The 23640-nt window shown below is 42.7% G+C and overlaps 3 protein-coding genes across 5 annotated transcripts; 2 read left to right on the top strand and 1 right to left on the bottom strand.

Annotated features, from left to right (window-relative positions):
* The first annotated feature begins 5680 nt into the window (after positions 1-5680).
* Positions 5681-14314, top strand: LOC115169254 (dnaJ homolog subfamily C member 5-like). Its single transcript, XM_029724719.1, has 4 exons — positions 5681-5845; positions 11180-11393; positions 11545-11716; positions 13852-14314. Exons 1-4 carry the CDS (start codon positions 5739-5741, stop codon positions 13935-13937), a joined length of 579 nt encoding a protein of 192 aa, XP_029580579.1. The 5' UTR covers positions 5681-5738; the 3' UTR covers positions 13938-14314.
* Positions 14315-15011: 697 nt separating this feature from the next.
* Positions 15012-21960, top strand: LOC115169800 (tripartite motif-containing protein 54). Of its 3 annotated transcripts, none has more exons than XM_029725753.1 (10): positions 15012-15390; positions 15732-15907; positions 16914-17094; positions 17250-17345; positions 17543-17776; positions 18035-18057; positions 18150-18274; positions 18458-18837; positions 20410-20501; positions 21306-21960. In XM_029725753.1, the coding sequence occupies exons 1-10, from the start codon at positions 15223-15225 to the stop codon at positions 21313-21315; spliced, it is 1485 nt and encodes a 494-aa protein (XP_029581613.1). In that variant the 5' UTR covers positions 15012-15222; the 3' UTR covers positions 21316-21960. The 3 variants fall into 3 exon arrangements, with proteins under 3 accessions (XP_029581613.1, XP_029581614.1, XP_029581615.1); XM_029725754.1 differs by having other exon boundaries at positions 16917-17094; XM_029725755.1 differs by having other exon boundaries at positions 15013-15390; positions 16917-17094; positions 20410-21960.
* LOC115169801 (corticoliberin-like) lies at positions 21217-22291 on the bottom strand. The gene is made up of 2 exons (XM_029725756.1): positions 22166-22291; positions 21217-21770 (listed from the first exon to the last, which is right to left on the bottom strand). Exon 2 carries the CDS (start codon positions 21748-21750, stop codon positions 21238-21240), a length of 513 nt encoding a protein of 170 aa, XP_029581616.1. The 5' UTR covers positions 21751-21770; positions 22166-22291; the 3' UTR covers positions 21217-21237.
* Between the last annotated feature and the right edge of the window lie 1349 nt (positions 22292-23640).

The raw sequence follows: 23640 nt of genomic DNA on the forward strand, positions 1-23640 counted from the left end.
ATTAGCCCTGTCTGAAGCATCCAATTGTATTTACTTACGTGATGTTACCCTCTTTGGGATTGGATGAAGATGAACTGCATGTATAATAGATAGAAGTCTATTGGCTGAATGGAAAGCACAGCACACTCCCGTTGCATTATTGGGCTATAGTTCATTGCACATCTGTATTTTATACAATCTTTTGGCATTGACTATAAACCCTTTTGTCACTGTACTGTGCAAAGACGTCAGATCAACGCCCAAAGTTGGTTGATATTTGATTGAGTTGTCAACACGTGTAAATATAGCCTATTTGAACTAAACCTTGATTGAATCTGGTATAGGCTATTGGGGTTAAAGCTGTATGAAAGAAAGAAAACTATGTAATGTGGACGTTTTGAAGATTCAATCAAAAATCCACGATGATGCAAATTTGTGATTACGTCAATATGGTGAAATTGCTTAGAAATAATGTTGACTCAAACATTTTGGTCTATTTACTCCCCAAGAGCATATCTGATTGAGTATATCTTGATTGTTTACATAGCCCTGGCAGTAGGGTTTAGATTACCCCGTCACAGATGACCCTGTCACAAATATCATGTATTTGTATACTACATAGGCTTTCTTATGTTAAAATGCCAATTGTACAGTGTAAACTACAGGTAACATGATTGATGGATTATTGCAGAGATAACCTCTGCGTTAATGGAGAACAGAATCATGTAATTGTGGCTTACTTTGTCATGATAGTAATAGGAGTACTTTGGAACAAATCCAGATGAGATATGTGTTATTCTGGACACATTTTAGTTGAAAACTATTGTTTTTACTTCATTGTACTGTTGTTCTACATTGTTCAGATTCTAAATGCATCAAGGTGGATGGCCTGAAGGGAGTAGGCCTAGGCAAACCTTCCTAAACAAATATGTCATTTGGATGATACACAAAGTAATTTGACTAAAGCACTAAACAGGAAATACGCCTGACTGAGCATTGAAACTTTGCCTCCATTACAAATGGCACCCTATATCCCTTTTATGGGCCCTGGACCTTATCTTCCCTGGTCAAAATTAGTGCACATTTCAGGGTATCATTTGGGATGCAGAATTTGACTTTGAGAGAGAGAAAAAGTCCCTCATCCAACCATGAGGTCTGGTGTGTGTGTGTGTGTGTGTGTGTGTGTGTGTGTGTGTGTGTGTGTGTGTGTGTGTGTGTGTGTGTGTGTGTGTGTGTGTGTGTGTGTGTGTGTGTGTGTGTGTGTGTGTGTGTGAGAGAGAGTGAGAGCGCTCCAGTCCAAAAGTAGGCCATGTATGGGAGCTCCAGGCCAGCAAAAGCAGGATATGGGGCAAGGATTTACATCTGCAGCTACACTAAACACCGTTACAGTGCTGATAGAGTACAGGCCTACAATACGGATGCTGCATCATGAACTCACTGCTTATTCTACAGCCCTATGGCAGCCAGCTCGTATCCACATAGAATAAGTAAATATTCAGAGACAAGAGAAAAATAGCACAGGTCTTGTAGAATTAATAGAGGTACTCCATTTCACAAGCACAATTTTATGATTTAAAATAGTTTTAACAATTTTAATGGATTCAATGTAATGTTTTTTAATGGATACAATGTGTATTTACACATTTGATTTCCCTGTGATTGTAATTGAAGCTTTACTACACCTGCTAAGGCCTACCACTGTGATGAGACAAGTCAAAGGGCATCCATTTCAATTAATGATTTCCCCCAACAATGTCCACCCTGGGACACCACAGACTAGTCCCAGGGAAGACATTCTTATCGTTGGCGGGACCCCTGAGGAGCCAGACAGGAAGCCACTAATACAACACAGGTGAGCCTTTCCACCTGGGTGTTTCCTAGGAGACCCATGGCTGTGGTGTGTGTGTGTGTGTGTGTGTGTGTGTGTGTGTGTGTGTGTGTGTGTGTGTGTGTGTGTGTGTGTGTGTGCGTGCGTGCGTGCGTGCGTGTGTGTGTGTGTGCACGGTATGCGCAGTCACCACCACCACGTCATCCCACAGGGAGGAGTCCAAATAACAATTATGGCTCAGGGATTAGCAGAGGTGCACTGTAAACAGAATTAATGTTGTTGTTTTTTTCCCAAAGGAACATTTGCATTAACGTCAGAGGCCATAGTTCGTAAAACAGGAGAAACTAACTATTCACTCCTCCTGCCATATGTTCACTTTATCAGCCATATGCCCTATGTATTTTCATTTAAAATGCAATACTATTCTAATTTAAAATGTAATACTATATTTAAGCAATAAGGCCTGAGGAAGTGTGCTATATGGCCAATATACCATGGCTAAGGTCTGTTCTTAGGCACGACGCAACACGGCTATATACCATAAACTCCAGGGGTGTCTTATTGCTATTGTAAACTGTTTACCAACGTAATTAGAACAGTAACATATATATTTTTTGTCATACCCATGGTAGATTGTCTGTTATAAACTGGGTGGTTTGAGCCCTGAATGCTGATTGGCTGACAGCCGTGGTATATCAGATATACCACGGGTTTGACAAAACATTTATTTTTTACTGTTCTAATTACATTTGTAACCAGTTTGTAATAGCAATAAGGTACCTCGAGGGGTTTGTGGTATATGGCCAATATACCACGGCTAAGAGCTGTATCCAGGCACTCCAGGCACTCGTGCTTACGAACAGCCCTTAGCCATGATATATTGGCCATATACCACACCCCCTCGGGTGTGGTATACTGTATATGTAACTGGCATTACGTTATATGTACAATGTTATATTGGCATTACAATTTCATTTTCTCCATGTTATTCAGTGTCTCTTGACCTACTGTATTCTACTACACTACAGTGACAGTGCCCCAAAACATTCCTGTGTGTTTGTCACCACCCTGCGATGAAAATATGCTATTACATACAGTTCTATTATAAAAAGTGACAGTAAGTTACAACAAACCTTTGCACACTGGGAAAATGAGTTTTCACAACTATCCTCCACTACCCATGTCCATGTGCTAGGTGGCAGTATTTCCTTTGAAATGGTGAATGTAAACCTTACCTAAAAATATTTTCATTTTGTAGTTAAATAATGATACATATATTCCTCATTTCCTCTTTATGCAAGTGCTGGATTTTCACCCACAGCGGTCAATCCACCATTCATTCTGTTCTTAACTCCAACCCCCCGATGTCCACAGATAACCCATCTTTCCCAGTATAATACAATTTAGCTTTTTCCTTTGTCGAATCAAATCAAATCAAACTTTATTTGATACATGCGCCAAATACAACAAGTGTGGACATTACCATGAAATGCTAACTTACAAGCCCTTAACCAACAGTGCAGTTCAAGAAAGTGTTAAGAAAATATTTACCAAATAAACTAAAGTAAAAAATAATAAAAAGTAACACAATAAAATAACAATAACGAGGTTATATACTGGGGTACCTGTACCGAGTCAGTGTGCGGGGGTACAGGTTAGTTGAGGTACTTTGTACATGTAGGTAGGGGTGAAGTGACTATGCATAGATAATAAACAGCGAGAAGCAGCAGTGTACAAAACAAATGGAGGGGGAGGGGGGTCAATGTAATAGTCCGGTGGCCATTTGATTAATTGTTCAGCAGTCTTATGGCTTGGGGTTAAAACTGTTTAGGAGCCTTTTGGTCCTAGACTTGTCACTCTGGTACTGCTTGCCGTGCGGTAGCAGAGAGAACAGTCTATGACTTGGGTGACTGGAGTCTCTGACAATTTTTAGGGCTTTCCTCTGACACCACCTAGTATAGAGGTCCTGGATGGCAGGAAACTTGGCTCCAGTGATGTACTGGGCTGTACGCATTACCCTCTGTAGCACCTTACGGTCAGATGCCGAGCAGTTGCATACCAGGGGGTGATGCAACCGGTCAGGATGCTCTTGATGGTGCAGCTGTAGAACCTTTTGAGGATCTGGGGACCCATGCCAAATCTTTTCAGTCTCCTGAGGGGGGAAAAGGTGTTGTCGTGCTCTCTTCACGACTGACTTGGTGTGTTTGGACCATGATAGTTCGTTGGTGATGTGGACACTAAGGAACTTGAAACTATATACCCGCTCCATTACAGCCCTGTTGATGTTAATGGGGGCCTGTTTGGCCAGCCGTTTCCTGTAGTCCACGATCAGCTCCTTTGTCTTGTTCACATTGAGGGAGAGGTTGTTGTCCTGGCACCACAATGCCAGGTCTCTGACCTCCTCCCTATAGGCTGTCTCATCGTTGCCGGTATTCAGGCCTACCACTGTTGTGTCGTCAGCAACCTTAATGATGGTGTTGGAGTCGTGTTTGGCCACACATTTGTGGGTGAACAGGGAGTACAGGAGGGGACTAAGTACACACCTCTGAGGGGCCCCAGTGTTGAGGATCAGCGTGGCAGACGTGTTGTTGCCTACTCTTACCACCTGGGGGCAGCCCGTCAGGAATTCCAGGATCCAGTTGAAGAGGGAGGTGTTTAGTCACAGGGACCTTAGCTTAGTGATGAGCTTGGAGGGCACTATGGTGTTGAACACTTAGCTGTAGTCAATGAACAGCATTCTCACATAGGTGTTCCTTTTGTCCAGGTGGGAAAGGGCAGTGTGGAGTGCGATTGAGATTGCGTCATCTGTGGATCTGTTAGGGCGGTTGAAAATTGGAGTGGGTATTGGGTATCCGGGAGCATGCTGATGATGTGAGCCATTACCAGCCTTTCAAAGCACTTTATGGTTACCAATGTGAGTGCTACGGGGCGGTAATCATTTAGGCAGGTTACCTTCGCTTCCTTGGGCACAGGGACTATGGTGGTCTGCTTGAAACATGTAGGTATTACACACTTAGTCAGGGAGAGGTTGAAAATGTCAGTGAAGACACTTGCCAGTTGAGCAATACATCCCTCCCTTTTACTGTGATGTCTAATGAGGGTCTTGAACCTCCCTATTTGTAACATTTATACCAATATTGACCTAAAAATAAATACTTTACCCAATAGTATAATGCTGATTGACGGATTGTGGTTTTTCAGATCCCTTAACAATACTGTTTGCAGTTCAATCTGAACCCTGATATTATGACATGAAAACCATTCCTGGGCCAGGCTCCAAAAACGAGCCATCGATGGACAGTACCAGAAAAGATGCTCTATTGATTTTGTTTCCTCATGGCAGAGTCTGCACAGGGCTGACTGTTCAATGCCTATTATATATTGAGCATTCTTTTTGTATCAAGTATTTTATACAATAGCTTCAATTTAAACAAACGAATTGATGTGTCAATTGTTGTTTTATTTATTTATATGCCAAGGTGTTAGGACATCAAAGACCTGTTCTCAACTCACTGGAATTGTATGCGGCATTGCTGTCAAACATTTTGAGTTTAAGTGAAACTGATATATTTATACTAATCATTCTCCCAGACCCTTAACAAGGAGTTGTCATGCCTACCTTCAGTCTCACACAATACAAGCAGCAGACCGTCTCAGCTGAAACCTGATCAAGCCTACACAGGCATGTAGAGCAGACCCATTGGTGGCTTGGGAAACTCAAGACCTCTAGTTTATGAATGTTTCATTTCACCGCACCTCATGTCTGACAAACAGTTGCTAGCAGTCCACTGCAACTCCATCGTCATCATACACCTCACCAGGTAGGAAGAGGACTTTAACTGAGGACTTTGATGCCATAAAGGAATAAGAAGGATAACTGCTGCATAAAATTAGGGAAGCCAGGTATTTATTTTGTCTCCTTGGTGGTAGGATGTCTGAACCAAGGCAGCGCTCTCTGTCCACCTCTGGAGAGTCTCTGTATCAAGTGCTTGGACTAGAAAAAGGCTGTACCCATGATGACATCAAGAAGTCCTACAGGTGGGAAATAAGGCACAAGCCTTTGTCTGTCTGTCTGTCTGTCTGTCTGTCTGTCTGTCTGTCTGTCTGTCTGTCTGTCTGTCTGTCTGTCTGTCTGTCTGTCTGTCTGTCTGTCTGTCTGTCTGTCTGTCTATCGAGGATTCAGACCCCTTGACTTTTTCCACATTTTGTTACGCTACAGCCTTATTCTAAAATTGATTAAATAAATAAAAAACCCTCATCAATCGTCACACAATACCCCATAATGACAAAGTGAAAACAAGTTTTTTGAAATGTTGCACATTTATTAAAAATAAAAAACAGAAATACCTTATTTACATAAGTATTCAGATCCTTTTCTATGAGACTCGAAATTGAGCTCAGATGCATCCGGTTTCCGTTGACCATCCTTGAGATGTTTCTACAACTTGAATGGAGTCCACCTGTGGTAAATTCAATTGATTGGACATGCATTGAAAAGGTCCCCAAGAACACAATGGCCTCCATCATTCTTAAATGGAAGAAGTTTGGAACCACCAAGACTCTTCCTAGTGCTGGCCACCCGGCCAAACTGAGCAATCGGGTGAGAAGGGCATTGGTCAGGGAGGTGACCAAGAACCCGATGGTCACTCTGACAGTTCCTTTGTGGAGATGGGAAAACCTTCCAGAAGGACAACCATTTCTGCAGCACCACCAGTTAGGCCTTTATGGTAGAGTGACCAGATGTAAGCCAATCTTCAGTAAAAGGCACATGCCAGCCAGTCTCCCAGTCCCAAGTAGTCAGGATGGAGGGAAAGATGAATGGAGCAAAGTACAGAAAGATCCTGGATGAAAACATGCTCCAGAGTGCTCAGGACCTTAGACTGGGGAGAACGTTGGAGAAGGTTCACCTTTCAACAGGACAATGACCCTAAGCACACAGCAAAGACAATGCAGGAGTGGCTTCGGGACAAGTCTCTGAATGTCCTTGAGTGGCCCAGCCAGTCTCCAGACCTTAATCCCATAGAAAATCTGTGGAGGGAGCTGAAGGTTCGAGTTGCCAAATGTCAGCCTCAAAACCTTAATGACTTGGAGAAGATCTGCAAAGAGGAGTGGGACAAAATCCTGAGATGTGTGCAAACCTGGTGGCCAACTACAAGAAATGTCTGACCTCTGTGATTGCCAACAAGGGTTTTTCCACCAAGTACTAAGTAATGTTTTGCAGAGGGGTCAAATACTTATTTCCCTCATTAAAATGCAAATCATTTTACAACATTTTTGACATGCGTTTTTCTGGATTTTTTTGTTGTTATTCTGTCTCTCACTGTTCAAATAAACCTACCATTAAAATTATAGACTGATCATTTCTTTGTCAGTGGGCAAACGTACAAAATCAGCAGGGGATCAAATACTTTTTTCCCTCACTGTATATCACTATCTATCACATTGTCACGTCCTGACCAGTGAAAAGGGTCATTTTACCATAGTAGTGTGGTCAGGGCGTGGCAGGGGGGGTGTTTTGGGGTTGGTTTGTTTCTAGGGGAATTTGTTCTAGTTTTCTGTTTCTATGTTTCATTTTCCATGTGTGGCCGAGTATGGTTTCCAATCAGAGGCAGGTGTCTTTTGTTGTCTCTGATTGAAAGCCATACTTAGGCAGCCTGTTTTCCTTTGGGTTTTGTGGGTGGTTGTTTACCGTATAGTCTGAGTACCTTACGGAACTGTTGGCGGTCGTTTGGTTGTTTTTTGTTGAAGTGTCATCATTTAATAAAGTAAGAATGAGCACTCTACACGCTGCACCTTGGTCTGTTCACTACGACGCTTGTGACAGAACCACCCAACGAAAGAAGACCAAGCAGCGTGGGAGGAGGTACGTGGAGTCATGGACCTGGGAGGAAATCCTGGATGGGGCAGGACCGTGGACAAGGCCGGGAGAGTATCGCTGCCCGCCGGAGGAGATAGAAGCAGCGAAGGCGGAACGGCGTTACTGGGAGGAACGGCTGGAACGGCAAGAGGAAGCTGAGAGGCAGCCCCCCCCAAAAAAAATTGGGGGGGCATACGGGTAGTTTGGCTAGGTCAGGGGGGAGCCCTGACCTAACTTCCCGGGCATACAGGAGAGAGCTGTGGAGCAAACCGGAGCCAATAAAGGAGTCAAGCGCTGAGTTCGACGCGAGATTCCGGGAAATGGTACTGGCAGAGAGGGCTCTGCGGAGCGGGCGTGCAGAGGGGCGAGAAATGCATTACGGGGTGATGCGCACTATTTCGCCCATCCGCACGCACAGTCCGGTGTGGTCGGTACGGGCTCCGCAGCGTTGCCAGGCGAGAGTTGGCCGGCAGCCAGGAAGAAGTGCGTCGGCTCAACGCATCTGGCCGCCAGTGCGTCTCCTCGGCCCAGTTTATCCTGCGCCTGCTTTTTGCACGGCAGCCCTCATTCCCCAGCACAGCCCAGTTCGCCCTGTGCCAGCGCTCCGCCCGTGCTGGGCTACAGTGACCATCCAGCCAGGCGTGGGTGTGCCAGCCCTGAGCTCCAGACCTCCGGTGCGCCTCCACGGCCCAGTGTGCCTTGTGCCTGCTCTGCGCACCCAGTCTCCTGTGCGTCTCCCCAGTCTGGTGAGAACGGTTCCAGCTCCACGTAGGAAGCCTCCAGTAATGATCAACGGTCCGAAGCCTCCAGCAATAATCCATGGCATGAAGCCTCCAGTGATGATCCATGGCCCGGAGTCTGTAGGGATGATCCATGGCACGAAGCCTCCAGTGATAACCCATGACCCGGAGTCTCCAGTGATGATCCATGGCACAAAGCCTCCAGTGATGATCCAGGGCGCGGAACCAGTAGTGATGATCCATGGCACGGAGCCTGCAGCGAAGGTCCCCAGTCCGGAACCTACAGAGACGCTCCCCAGTCCGGAGCCTCCAGCGACGCTCCTCAGTCCGGAGCCTCCAGCTACGCACATCAGCCCAGAGCCTCCAGCGACGCTCCTCAGCCCGGAGCCTCCAGCAACGCTCCTCAGCCCGTGGCCTCCAGCAACGCTCCTCAGCCCGGGGCCTCCAGCAACGCCTCTCAGCCCGGGGCCTCCAGCGACGCCTCTCAGCCCGGAGCCTCCAGCAACGCTCCTCAGCCCGTGGCCTCCAGCAACGCTCCTCAGCCCGGGGCCTCCAGCGACGCCTCTCAGCCCGGGGCCTCCAGCGACGGTCTGCAGCCCAGAGTCTTCAGCGACGGTCTTCAGCCCAGAGCCTTCGGCGACGGTCTTCAGCCCAGAGCCTTCGGCGACGGTCTGCAGCCCAGAGCCTTCGGCGACGGTCTGCAGCCCAGAACGGGGGCTACGCCCAGAGCCGGAGCCACCTCCGTAGCTGGAGGATTGGCGGAAGGAGTGGGTGTAGCACAGGAACCGTCTGAGACGGTGGCCACCCTCCCTTCCCTCCCTTTAGGTTTGGGGTTGTTTTTGTGGGTTTTTTGTTTGGGGTGCAGTCGGGGTCTGCACCTTTGGGAGGGGTACTGTTTCTAGGGGAATTTGTTCTAGTTTTCTGTTTCTATGTTTCATTTTCCATCTGTGGCCGAGTATGGTTTCCAATCAGAGGCAGGTGTCTTTCGTTGTCTCTGATTGGACGCCATACTTAGGCAGCCTGTTTTCCTTTGGGTTTTGTGGGTGGTTGTTTACCGTATAGTCTGAGTACCTTACGGAACTGTTGACGGTCGTTTGGTTGTTTTTCGTTAAAGTGTCATCATTTAATAAAGTAAGAATGAGCACTCTACATGCTGCGCCTTGGTCTGTTCACTACGACGCTTGTGACACACATCTATGTCTATCACTATCTATCACATCTATATTTATCACATCTATATCATCACTATCTATCACATCTATATCTATCACTATCTATCACATCTATATATATCACATTTATATCTATCACTATCTATCACATTTTATCTATCACTATCTATCACATCCACGTGTATATCTATCAATCACATACTGTTTACACTGAGTATACCAAACATTAGCAACTTCTTCCTAATATTGAGTTTCATCCCCCCCATTTGCCCTCAAAACAACCTCAATTCGTCGGGGCATGGACTCTACAAGGTGTCGAAAGCGTTCCACAGGGATGCTGGCCCATGTTGACTCCAATGCTTCCCACAGTTGGCTGGATGTCTTTTGGGTGGAGGACCATTCTTGAAAAACACGGGTAACTGTTGACCTTGAAAAACCCAGCAGCATTGCAGTTCTTGACACAAACCGATGTGCCCGAACTGGCACCTACCACCATACCCCGTTCAAAGGCACTTCAATCTTTTGTCTTGGCCATTCACCCTTTGAATGGCACACACAAAATCCATGTCTCAATTGTCTCAAGGCTTAAAAATCCTCCCCTTCATCTACACAGATTGAAGTGAATTTAGCAAGTGACACCAATAAGGGATTATAGCTTTTACCTGGATTCACCTGGTCAGTCTATGTCATAGAAAGAGCAGGTGTGCTTAATGTTTTGTGTACTCAGTGTATACAGTATCTATCATATACTGTATCACATGACGTTGGGAAGAAATGGTGTGATCATCACTTACAGACACTCGTACCAAAATGACTCATATTTTCCATTGCAGAATAATCACTACTAAATCTATGCACACTCATGTGTTCCACACACGCTCAACTCTATATATGCCCCTCTTTATCATTTCTCACTGTATCTATATGTAGGATTGGAACATTTGTTTTCTACTAATGTAATTTTAATTAATCTCACTCCATTTTTTGTTTGTTATGGAAACTAGGCATAAATGAATTTAACTTAAATGAATGAAAACTGATAGGACATTACAGTGTTGTCAATGCCCTAATGTTGTTTAAACAAAGAATTTAATACATGTATAGATTCATGCCTGATGCTCCGATTATCTATTTTGACGCAAGATGGTAGTTGCAATGTTATTATTAATTGCAGACATGAATAACCTCTAATCATGTTCATGCACCCCCTGATAAATCAGAATAAAATAAATAAATAATCTCTAAGTACCCCACCCCCTAAACATTTTCCCGCAGCCATGCTCCGAAGTGGTTTCTAATACTAAAAAAGACATGTTCACGCACCACAGCAGATGCCACATCTCCGTTGTGTTGTTGTTTTCCAGACACCAGATAGGGCAGTAGGCTTAGTGCCAGCATGGCTAGATCCAGACAAACAAGTGTGTGTCTAGATAAGTCAAATAAATGACCATAATGAAATCCATAGAGAATAGAACTGTATGGTAAACACTAAACAGACAATACAGCCTTTGTCTTTACACACCATCTCACCCAGTTTCTGAAACCACAAAGGAGAAATCCATATTTGTGTGTGTTCATTTATTTACTTTCGAATTACTTTCAGAAAATTTGCTCTGAGGTACCACCCGGACAAGAACCCTGATAACCCAGAGGCAGCAGAGAAATTCAAGGAGCTCAACAGCGCTAATTCCATTCTGTCAGACGTCACCAAGAGAAACATTTATGACAGCTACGGCTCCCTTGGCCTTTATGTGGCCCAGCAGTTTGGGGAGGAGAATGTCAACACCTACTTCATGCTGTCTACCTGGTGGGCTAAGGTGAGCTTTCACAATCATCTGGAATCCCTGGATGGTTTTATTGTGCATGGAGGGGAAAGATTGGTGCGAGCTGCTGCGTTTGAGTCTGTCTGCGTGCGTGCGTGCATGTTTTTGTGTTGTGTTAACCTATAGTATATCTCTCTCCTGTCAGGGTCTCTTTGCCTTGTGTGGCGTGATAACGGGGTGCTACTGCTGCTGCTGCCTGTGCTGCTGCTGTAACTGCTGCTGTGGAAAGCTGAAGCCCATGCACCCCGGAGAGGGAACAGACAGCTATGTCTCCCCTGAAGACCTGGAGGAGGAGATCCGCCACGACAAGGAGACTGGTGAGGGGACACAGTCAGTGGGTGAAGACACACACACACACACACACACACACACACACACACACACACACACACACACACACACACACACACACACACACACACACACACACACACACACATACAGTTGAAGTAGGAAGTTTACATACATTTAGGTTGGAGTCATTAAAACTCATTTTTCAACCACTCCACAAATGTCTTGTTAACAAACTATAGTTTTTACAAGTCGGTGAGGACATCTACTTTGTGCATGACACAAGCAATTTTTCCAACAATTGTTTACAGACAGATTATTTCACTTACAATTCACTGTATCACAATTCCAGTGGGTCAGAAGTATATATATACTAAGTTGACTGTGCCTTTAAACAGCTTGAAAAATTCCAGAAAATGATGTCATGGCTTTAGATGCTGGAGGAAACAGGTACAAAAGTATTTATAGCCACAGTAAAACGAGTCCTATATCGACATAACCTGAAAGTCCGCTCAGCAAGGAAGATGCCACTGCTCCAAAACCGCAATAAAAAAGCCAGACTACGGTTTGCAACTGCACATGGGGACAAATATCGTACTTTTTGGAGAAATGTCCTCTGGTCTGATGAAACAAAAATAGGACTGTTTGGCCATAATGACCATCGTTATGTTTGGAGGATAAAGGGGGATGCTTGCAAGCCGAAGAACACCATCCCAACCGTGAAGCACAGGGGTGGCAGCATCATGTTGTGGGGGTGTTTTGCTGCAGGAGGGACTGGTGCACTTCACAAAATAGATGGCATCATGAGGCAGAAAAATTATGTGGATATATTGAAGCAACATCTCAAGACATCAGTCAGGAAGTTAAAGCTTGGTCGCAAATGGGTCTTCCAAGTGGACAATGACCCCAAGCATACTTCCAAAGTTATGTTATAATTACTTAAGGATAACAAAGTCAAGGTATTGGAGTGGCCATCACAAAGCCCTGACCTGAATCCTATAGAACATTTGTGGGCAGAACTTAAAAAGCGTGTGCGAGCATGGAGGCCTACAAACCTGACTCAGTTACACCAGCTCTGTCAGGAGGAATGGGCCAAAATTCACCCAACTTATTGTGGGAAGCTTGTGGAAGGCTACCCAAAACGTTTGACCAAAGTTAAACAATTTAAAGGCAATGCTACCAAATACTAATTAAGTGTATGTAAACTTCTGACCCACTGGGAATATGATGAAAGAAATTAAAGCTGAAATAAATCATTCTCTCTACTATTATTCTGACATTTCACATTCAGAAAATAAAGTGTTGATCCTAACTGACCTAAGACAGGGAATTTTTACTAAAATTAAATGTCAGGAATTGTGAAAAACTGAGTTTAAATGTATTTGGCTAAGGTGTATGTAAACTTCTGACTTCAACAGTACTAGCATGCTGTCAGATACCCATAGACTTCCAGACTTTGTGCTAACACTAGTTAGCATTGGCTCGTGAAACTACCACTAACTTCCTTCATACTGGACACAGAGACATACAAATGGTATCCACGAGTTCATCTGACTCTGGGGAAGTAGATAAAGGGCCCCATTTACCAAAGTACGAAGTATCCCTTAAGAAACACATAGCCTTCTCTTGCCCTATGATTTCAACAGCACAATATTTATATAACATCCATGTTAGAAAAAAGATCCCTGCTTACAAATTCACTGTTTTACTTTGAATGGTAGTTAAAGGTTTATTACATGTTTACAAATGTATGGTAAGCAGTGTAGACAGATAAATAGCTAATTGTTTCTGCCAACGCATCAATTATGAGAAGTTGATGGGCAAATTTGTACAATGAGTTCATGTCTCTGGAGATTCAACAACAAGTAGTTGTGATGGCTTTGTGTTGATGTGATACATCATCTTTGTGCCGTTCAGAAACATTTCTTATAACATCTTGGTAGAATAATAGAGGAACAAATCATTTCTAAACATACCTTTACATCTTCTGCAAACAACAAACAAACTAACCATACCGTTAAATAGTGAAAGCGAAGTGTAACATCAATGAATGGAACGAGAGAAAATACAACAATAAGATTGACAAAGGTATCTATGTTGATCATTTGATATTGTAGGGAATTTTAGTGTCATTATTCACAATGTTGTTGTGTAATCCTAGATGTGGACACTCCGGTTGTGCACCAGCCAACTAATGCCAGTGAAAAGACACAGTTGATTGGGGATGGCCACCGGAGCTACATCTGAACTTGGACATCTACAAACCGTAGAGAGGCACTAGACTACATAAACACTACACAGTTCATTTCTATGCCAATGGCTGTTCCCACACTCTAACGTCATTACATTCTCTGTAAATAAGTGCTTTTGGTTTTTTTTGTTGTGTTTTTGTTTTTAAATCTTGATTTCTGTTTTCATTGGAGGTAGTTGATGTCATTGTTCCCCTGCAAACTAAATCCATCATCTCCTTTCACTTACCTAAACACTCTGGAGTGCATTGGCTTCACTTGTCACATAGTACAAATAGCTCAGTGTGTAAATATTAGAGTATGTGTATGTATAAAAATAGAACAAAAGTATTTTGTTGAAAATAAATGTATGATTTTATCTGTCTATACAGTCAACATGAAATGGTATCTGATTTATTGGTATGCGTATATATATATATATATATATATATATATGGTATATTTGTTTTAATGCTGTAGACTGATGACAGCTTCAGAATAAATGTGTGACTGGGGCATTGCTTACAGTATCAGCATAGCATCATTTATTCAAGGACACATACTGGTATTAAATTAGGTGACCAATGTTTCGCAATAGATTATGTTTGTCATTGGGATATGGACTGGAGTCTTTTGACTTTGATCGCAATCATTTCTCAGATGTAGGCCAACTTGAATGTTTTCTACAAAAGCATTATTGCATTATAGGGCAATTATTGTTTATTGATTAACAACTCTAAACGGAGTTATAGCCCACTATTGTTCAAGAGTCAGAGCAGTGACTTGCCATCGTGAGTATGTTTGAAAGACTATGTCCGGGGGGAAGTCTAGGTACAGATCTAGGATCAGCTTCCCCTCCCCCAATCCGGACTGTAACTATTAGTGGGGGAAATGCAAAACTGACCCAAGATCACTGTCTAGGAGCAACTTCAGCCCACTCTGTTTGGTAGAGGTATGGGCTTACCCCTTCCTGTTTCAGAGATGGTAACAGCTGGACCCCCTAACCCTTCTCGTGACATTTTCATATATGGGCATGTAAGCATGGCAACCCTTGACGTGGGGGTTTCTAAAAACAGCCTGTGACACTCAGTGGATTGCCAGCTAGGGAGCAATGCGATCCGTTCGAAGGAACTTTGAGGACAGCAACAAGCGCCTAAGCAGGCCCAGTGACTCTGCATTGTTCTAAAGGAGTAGACATCTTTAATCTTTGCCAAGTCAGTTCTTTAGGGATTGAGGGACCGTTGGGGGACTGTTTGCTGGTATCCCTAAAGACAGCAGTAGTGGTTTTGTTTTTCCACTGTGCAATGAATATATCTCTGGGGTATTCACATTCCACAAAGCAAGACAGCACCATGGACAGCTTGGAGAAACAGCTAATTTGCCCTATCTGTTTGGAGATGTTTACCAAACCGGTGGTGATTCTCCCTTGTCAACACAACCTTTGTCGAAAATGTGCCCAAGATATTTTCCAGGTAGGTTGGTTATTTTACAGCTGAACTTTTAACCTTTAACCTTTACTGCTGTCTCTTAAAGGTTTATCCATTCATATACATTACATGTACAGAATTCTGACATTGTAGTAAAGGTATTGCTCATCCTTTAATTGTCAGTATTCAATTACCACTTATTCTATAATGCTGAAAAGAAACAACGTGTTTCCTCTTGACCCATGCCATTATAGAATCAACTAACACACATTTTAACCAGTAAACAACGCAAATACTACTAACCAATATTAGAAATTGGTAGGCCTATATTTAAACATTTCCACTGGCTTTATCTAACGCCATTGACACACTGATGTCCTGTGTAGGCCTCAAACCCTTATCTATCGACCAGAGGAACCACTGTATCTTCAGGGGGACGTTTCCGCTGCCCGTCCTGCAGACATGAGGTGGTCCTGGACAGACATGGAGTCTATGGCCTGCAGAGGAACCTGCTGGTGGAGAATATCATTGACATGTACAAACAAGAACAGGAGTCCTCAAGGTGAGACAATAAATGCCTAAAAGAAGACAGCAGGCCTAAGACAATTGGTCTGAGACAGACAGAATATCATTGATATGTACAAACAGGAGTCCTCAAGGTGAGACATTACAGGCCTATTTAAAAAGATTGGCAGACAATTTAGTCGGAGGCACTCAGCAGCAGTCCCATGTATATCTGACCAATTAGGCAAACAGCAAACCCTCACACAAATCTGGACATCAAGAAGACTACCTACTATCCTGAACAACATATAGAATGAATTGGAAAACTACTGATGAGAAACGGAAAATTGGAGGAGAATATATATTAGTTTTTTTCATTGTGAAGTTGGGGTTTACTCATGGGTGGCTGGACACGTTGCCTGTTAGTTCGATTTTGTTTTTATAATGCAGGCCAATGAGGCAGCAGTCAGTTAAGAGAGTTCTATTTTTATTCCAATTTGAGCCATACTACATTCTCTAGACATCAATATAGTATTTGGTCTGCTTTTAGGAGAGATAGACAGTACACAAGTAGTTGACAAAAATAGTTGACGTAGAAAAACCCAATGTTTTTAAAATACAACTTCTGTCATTAACTATCCATAGTAGATTATCTGCAATAGCTACATGTAAATTCACTTAACTACATCCTAATAAACCAAAACAGTAGATCTATAAAAAGACGTCATCTGCTCCTGCCTTTTTTGCATATCATTTTTGCACAATCAATTTAAAGTTCTTGAGTAAATTACCAGGACAAGACAAATACAATTTTCACATGGACCTGTTGCTTGAGTCTGGGAGCCAAGTGCAGAATGCGTTTTATTCACAGTGGTGTGATAGGCTCATCAAGCAACTGTGGATTAGGCCTATTACTGTGCTCGATTAACAGTATAGCTTCCTCGCTCACAATCTCTCACTGGTAACTCGATTACACCAGGGTTGTTGAGTTTTTCCCAGGAAGTCTTTGTCCAATGTGTGGTGTAAACAGGATCCCCAAAGTATAACTGTCACCTGTTCTATAGCAGCAAGCCGGAGCCTGACCCTGCCAAGTGTCACCAGCCCATGTGTGAGGAGCATGAGGGTGAGAAGATCAACATCTACTGTGTGACGTGTGGTGTGCCCACCTGCTCTCTCTGCAAGGTGTTCGGAGGCCACAAAGACTGTGATGTGGCCCCACTCAACACTGTATTCAATAAGCAAAAGGTTAACTTGTTTATTTTATGTTTATATCTGTCTATTTCCTTTTTCATAATGATGCTTTACAGGTATATCAAATTGAAGTCAAACTTCCCCTTCGTACATAAAATGTCACTTACATTTTTTTAAATGCTGGACCTCTGTATGTGTGTGTGTTCCAGACTGAGTTGACTGACTGTATAGCCATGCTAGTGGGGAACAACGACAGGATTCAAGGCGTCATGAGTCAACTGGATGAGACCTGTAAGACCGTTGAGGTAAAGCCTTCAACCTTTTGTCCTTTCTTATGTTTCGTCTATAACAACATTTTCACATTGTATAAAACTTCAACAATATTGATGGTACAAATGGTATGCTTAATTTTTATGCGCCCTCATTTTTGCTACTGACAATATCTATATGACCTAGTTATTTGTCAGTTTAACCTTACAGTACAATCATGGCTGTCTAACAGGAGAATGGCAGGAGGCAGAAATCCAAAGTGTGTGAAAGTTTTGATCACCTTTATGCCGTCCTGGAGGAGCGGAAAGGAGACATGACCCTGAAGATCAACGCAGAGCAACAGGAGAAACTGGACTATATAAACGGCCTCATGAGGAAGTATAGAGAGCACCTGGAGAACATGGCAAAGATTGTGGAGACAGGGATACAGACAATGGAGGAGTCAGAGATGGCTACTTTCCTGCAGGTGATGAAAAACATCATTTTTGTCCAGAAAGGACAAATTACTACCACATAAAATAGCCATATAAGCATCTGAAATTCTGTGTCATTGATAAATCAATATCATCATTGGTTATGTACCATGTTAGAATAAAAAGTGTAACATGTTATTACAAACATGTTGTGCAATGTCTTCCGAGATGTTTTCTCAGAAGACATGTTGTGCAATGTCTACATCAGAGTTTTCTGAGAAGTAATTCCTTTCTCATCTTTGCTCCCTCAGACTGCAAAGCCTCTTCTACAAAAGTGAGTACACACACCCTTTTTTCCAATTTCAGACTATAGTTCTGGTCCTCAGAAACTACAGTGTAACTGTGATCTCTCTCTCCGTCTACCAGGCTCATTGCAGGCACTAACATCTCCCACCTGGACAAAGTGGAGCGTGGCTATGACAACATGGATCACTACACAGCTAACTTTGAGCGGGAGAGGAGGGTACTGCTCACTATAGACTTTGTGAGAGGTAGGGAGTATTGAATATTGAGTGTGACGTTGGCATTTCAATGTTCTTTCACAATGTCCAAAATCACTTCTTCTAGTGCCACAAAAGAAACTATGCAAATAACAATAGCAAGATCAATGTAAAACTGAAGTAAAATTAAACTATTTACTATTTTCGTATTTTGAACTCTTGGTTGTTGTTCAGATGATGAAGACGATGAAGAATTTGAAGATGGAGAAGAGGAAGTAGAATTGAGGCGGATGACAGGGGCGACCCGTACAGATGTCTCCCCCTCTGCTGCAGGGCCCTCTGTCGTTAAGGCCAACCCTCCACAGCCCCTGCAGCAGACAGCACCCCCACCCCTTCCTCAGAGACCTATTGAGACCCTAGGTGTTATGGCTACCCTAGCCAACCCACAGGGCCCCGCCTGTGCCACAACCCCGGTACAATTCCCATCCCTAATCCCAACACCAACTGCCACCGCACAGGCCAGCCCAGTCCACTTCCCAACCCCAACCACAACTCCTGTTCAGTTCCCAAACACAAATCTGGTTAACTTCCCATCAGCGGAGCCACCGACACAGGTGAGAGGACCGTCTATAACACACTACAGCCTAGCCGTGAAATTGACTGAAAATGTCTCAGTATAATACATGATAACTTATGAACCCTGGCTAACTCCATCCCAGCAGCTGTCTAGTGCAGTGACAGTCAAGGTCACATTTGAGTTCACTAACCATATGGATATTTTTAAGTATAAAACAAATATTATTATTGCTTGGCTTTTATCTCCTGCCCTCTGTATGAGGAAAATGTGGTTATTGAAACCAGTCAATATCCAATGTGTATCAGAATAGTTCAGCCATTGTTTAAAGCAGCTGTGCTCTGCTCAACTCAGAGTGGGCCTGCATGGGACCTGGCCTGGGTTACGGCAGTGGCTTTCACCTCAGCAGGAGGCTTTAATGATGAGACACCTGCCTGCTCTCTGGTTGCCGTAGCCCTGCGTGTGTTAGGGGTGAAGCAGGGAGGGGGACGCTGCTGTTTTCATAGGGATAATTATCAACCACTCTGTTACATGTCATCACCATTGAGTTTCATTTGCATGCGGAGTGCTAATTTGAATAAGCATAGTGTTTACATCAACATAATCATGTGGATTCAATTGAAAAGGGAAAAGCCACCTGGAACAGTTTGTATTCATTCCAGAGGGGGAAAAAATGAATGGCCTACAGAGTCATAGAGGCGTTTATCAGAAAGGGTCTTTGTGTGTGTTTGTGTGTGTGCGTGCGCGTGTGCGTGCGCGTGCGTGTGTGTGTGCATGCGGGCGTGGCATGTGCATAACCTAAAATCATCACTTGCATAACCTAAAATCATCTTGTTACAACAACTCTAATAATCCTGAAGAAATAAAGCTTGGTTGTTTTGTTTGGTCACAGGAAGTGGCTTTCTGTGTCACAGTTGTGGCTTTGTTCATTTTACTGCATCAGCTTTGGAGTCTGATAAAGTCTACTATTAGGATATGTTTATTTCTTCATTTGTGCACTGACTAATACTTAAGCACTCAGTCTATCACACTTAAAAGGTTACCCGCTTTAGATTGAAAACATGAGAAGTTTCAATTTAGTGCAATTTTCCTTTCTCAGGTCAAATTGCTGACTGATCTTGTGTACTCTGAGGTTATTGTATGGATGTGGATATGGTAATTCAGGACACCATATTGATTGATACAGGACATATTGTGGGTGTGAGCAGGTGTGGTGAGATAAATATGGTATACATTTATTTATATGTTAGTTATTTTGTATTTCGTATCTCAAAGAAGCTCTTTAGACTCTACAAAATATTTGATTTCCTTGTGTTAAATTAGTGCTTTGGAATATGTAAGCAACAATATTTTCTGTTGAGGAATGTCAGAATTCTTCCTTCATTTGACTTGTAATTCGGCATGGACCTTAAGGACATGCTACAGATTACATGAATATTTCTTTATATTCTCTCTAAATTATGCTTTACTTATTTAGTATGCATTGCGAGATTTAATTTGATCCCATTTACAAACAAAATTCTGAACAATAGACTATTTATACAACGAGTAGCTTTGCAATAGTTTGATGACATAGGGGACCTCTAATGGTTTTGCTCTTTGTTTTTCACAGATGACTTCTGATACGGCATCAAGTCAGCAAAACACAGATGACAAAGATGGACCCAAACACGTCTTCTCCTTTTCTTGGCTGAACAACCAGAAGTAGATGTTCATTTTACCTCAAGACTATGACATTGTTGTAATACTAGGTATTGTTTTGGTTGAGTCAGCATCCCGCTGCAGGCACAGGTTAAATAATTACTCTGTTACCGTTATATAACTGTAATTTCTCTGTAAATCCTCTCTAGCATTTCTATACTACCGTAAAAACAAATGTCATTGGGCAGATTTCTGGCTTGAGAAAGCCGTGCGTAATTTGGCACACCTTTTGGCAATAGATTTACGCGTGAGTCAGAAAAACGTCTTAATGTATTAAGACACTCAATTTAGTCTACACAGCAAGCAATGAATATAACTTTGGAAACTGTTTTTATTACAAATATAAATATCAGACGTTCTCTTGCACAACAAATATGATTGGTTGCTGATAGTCATATGGTAGGCCTATTTTATTATCAAACTTTAAGCAGTTGTACAATGAGAGGGAATTCCAGAGAGAGAGGATGAATGTTTGAACAATATATACAAAATACGTTATGCTTGATTATAAATTAAGAACATTAAAGGATATTTGTGTTCAGCATTTCAACTGACCTTGCCTATTTCTCATCACACAATGTAATAACTACAAAGCGAATTACAACTCGATTTTACAAATAAAAATAATAAATGAAAGAACAAAAGTTAACCAATTCAAGAGTAAAACAAAAATGGAATAGTAACGTACAGTTTATGTAAGATGTACACAACTTATTTGGCAAATGTATTTCTAACACTTTCATTTCCCGAATATGTCCATCATTTTCCGGTTACTATATGCCTGCTGAACTAATTGCTCGTCTCTAGCCATTTCTAGAACTTCCCTCAGCAGATGGAACGTCAGGTCCAATGAGATCGGTGGCTCTTCGCCCGGCCAGGTCCTCTTTCCTCTCTCCATGGAATCATCCATCTGGTTAGCGTAGCTGTTCAGAAACCGATTGCTGTTACCGACTTTACCTTGCAGAAGACGCTGCGTAAACTGAAGTAAAGCCCTGTTGACCGTTGTTGACCGCGCAGCAGCTCCTGGAGATTTATTCGACAATGAGGACTGGGGCGAATTTTGATTGGAGTTGTCAAGCCGAATGAAGTACTCCTCTCCTAGTCGCAGAAGAATAGGGAGTTGCTGTTGCAGCTCTGCCTGAAGATTGTGGAATGGATCAAGTGCTCCGGGGGTTTCAATAGCTCTACATTCATAGCGGGGTTGGAAGGCACCAAGTAGAGCCACAGCGGAAACGAAGACATTCAACTTCATCTCAGGAGATTAGGATGAATCTGAGAATTAAATATAGCCCCATTTTCTCATGTTCATAATCACAATTCAATTAATTAAAGTGAAGATACATGTTGAGTAGCCTAGGATGTGGGTGTCACTTTGACACATTTTTTTTATTTTATCTGTATTGTATTTGCATTTATTGCCATTTGAAATCGAAAAACTAAATAAAAGCAGTTGCTTATGTTGTAATTGCTTATTTAATTACAATATTGTATTATTCACTTTTATGTTAACTATTACCACCTCATTGAATAATACTGTATGAATCAACAGTTAAGTACTACAATTTATGGTAACTAGGCGACATTTCTATCAATAATTAAATTATCTGCACACAACACCACAATTACTTCCCTAAACGAAACAAACAATTCAAGTTGTTGTCAAATACCTGAGTTTAACTGTGACAGAAGATGTTCCTCTGAAGTTGGAACGAAAATGATATCCTATTCTACAGTTATTTTGCCTTCCAATGAGCCTGTAATAGTGCGTTTAAAAAAAGCATCGAAACAACACTTATATATCATAAACCTGAGGCCATGTCATCCTGCTCTGACATGATGGTCTGCGCAAGCAGAGGCATCATGCCCGTAGGGGGCACAGTGGCATGTGCCCCCTCATATTTGTCCTGTAAAAATACAAATACAATCTTTTTTTTATGTATTTTTTATTTTTGTTGTTTGTCTGTAATACTACTAGCCACCTAGCAATTTTATGAAGTTGGCTTTAGCTAGCCTAGATTGGTAACCTATCTCCCAACCTCATAACTACCAAGAACCTATTTCAGGCTATCAATCAAGTTAGAGTAGCTAGCTTGTCTAACTATCTTAGCTGGCATGCCTGCTGGCAAGGTTGGTAGTCAGGAGGATATAGACAGCTCAAGACATGCAGAAAAATAGACTTAACTTTGTTTAAACATAGAATTAAGCATGATGACCATGGCTCTAGATTGCAGGAAAAAGCTGTTTCAGGTGTTTGAAAAATGTTCCAAATTATGGTCGGGGCCTAGCCCCCCCCTGGACCACCCCCAGCCATCCTCACACACTTTGTGCCCCCTTTGATTTTTGGGGTGCATGACGCTCCTGTGCCAAATCGCTAATGTAAAGAAGACAAGGCAACACCAGAATATGAATGGGGAGCCTCCCTCAGTCCACAGTGGGGTTAATATCAGTGAGTCATACAGCAGGTCTAATTGGGATGTGTCGTTTTCCGGAATCTAGAGTGCCATTGTTCAACTAACTATTGATGTGGCCTTGTTCCTGCATGAATTAATAAATTCATGAATTAATGTTATGGACAGTGGTACAGGGTCAATAGTAAAATACAATTTTCACCATCTTCACCACCACCACCACCACCACCACCACCACCACCACCACCACCACCACCACCACCACCACCACCACCACCACCACCACCACCACCACCACCACCACCACCACCACCACCACCACGCTCTAGTAAGTCAACCAAACATCATCAGTTGGATGTCATGAATGTACATTTTCCCCCACAATAAAGTAAGGAATTTATTTTTAATTGGCTGCAGAGATCGATCAGAAATATGGTCTTTGCCCAATATTGTTTGATTCAAAATGGGTACCAAGTAGATGTCACTGTTATATTTAAACAACATGCAGTTTGGAAAGGGTCAACGCAACGGCAAAGGTCCAGATACACTTATCTGCCTGCCAAACTGGCAAGAGAGGTGGGCGGCCTGCACTTATGGAACACAGGAAAGACAGCTGTGACCTTCTCCAACAGAAATGATTTGGATTGAATCACTAACATTTCAGACAGGACGACCTGAAATAGCAGAACAGATTACAAGGGAGAAGTAGCATTTCTGAGGGAGAAAATATTATA

This window comes from Salmo trutta, chromosome 31 (genome assembly GCF_901001165.1).
Source record: "Salmo trutta chromosome 31, fSalTru1.1, whole genome shotgun sequence".
Lineage (NCBI taxonomy): Eukaryota > Metazoa > Chordata > Actinopteri > Salmoniformes > Salmonidae > Salmo > Salmo trutta.

Excerpts from the sequence above, each read along its gene's own strand:
- LOC115169254 (XM_029724719.1), top strand. The coding sequence starts at position 5,739 with ATGTCTGAACCAAGGCAGCGCTCTCTGTCCACCTCTGGAGAGTCTCTG. Across the intron at positions 5,846-11,179 it reads GACATCAAGAAGTCCTACAG|AAAATTTGCTCTGAGGTACC; the intron begins GTGGGAAATAAG and ends AATTACTTTCAG. Across the intron at positions 11,717-13,851 it reads CCGCCACGACAAGGAGACTG|ATGTGGACACTCCGGTTGTG; the intron begins GTGAGGGGACAC and ends GTGTAATCCTAG.
- LOC115169800 (XM_029725753.1), top strand. The coding sequence starts at position 15,223 with ATGAATATATCTCTGGGGTATTCACATTCCACAAAGCAAGACAGCACC. Across the intron at positions 15,391-15,731 it reads GTGCCCAAGATATTTTCCAG|GCCTCAAACCCTTATCTATC; the intron begins GTAGGTTGGTTA and ends TGTCCTGTGTAG. Across the intron at positions 18,275-18,457 it reads CACTATAGACTTTGTGAGAG|ATGATGAAGACGATGAAGAA; the intron begins GTAGGGAGTATT and ends GTTGTTGTTCAG.
- LOC115169801 (XM_029725756.1), bottom strand. The coding sequence starts at position 21,750 with ATGAAGTTGAATGTCTTCGTTTCCGCTGTGGCTCTACTTGGTGCCTTC.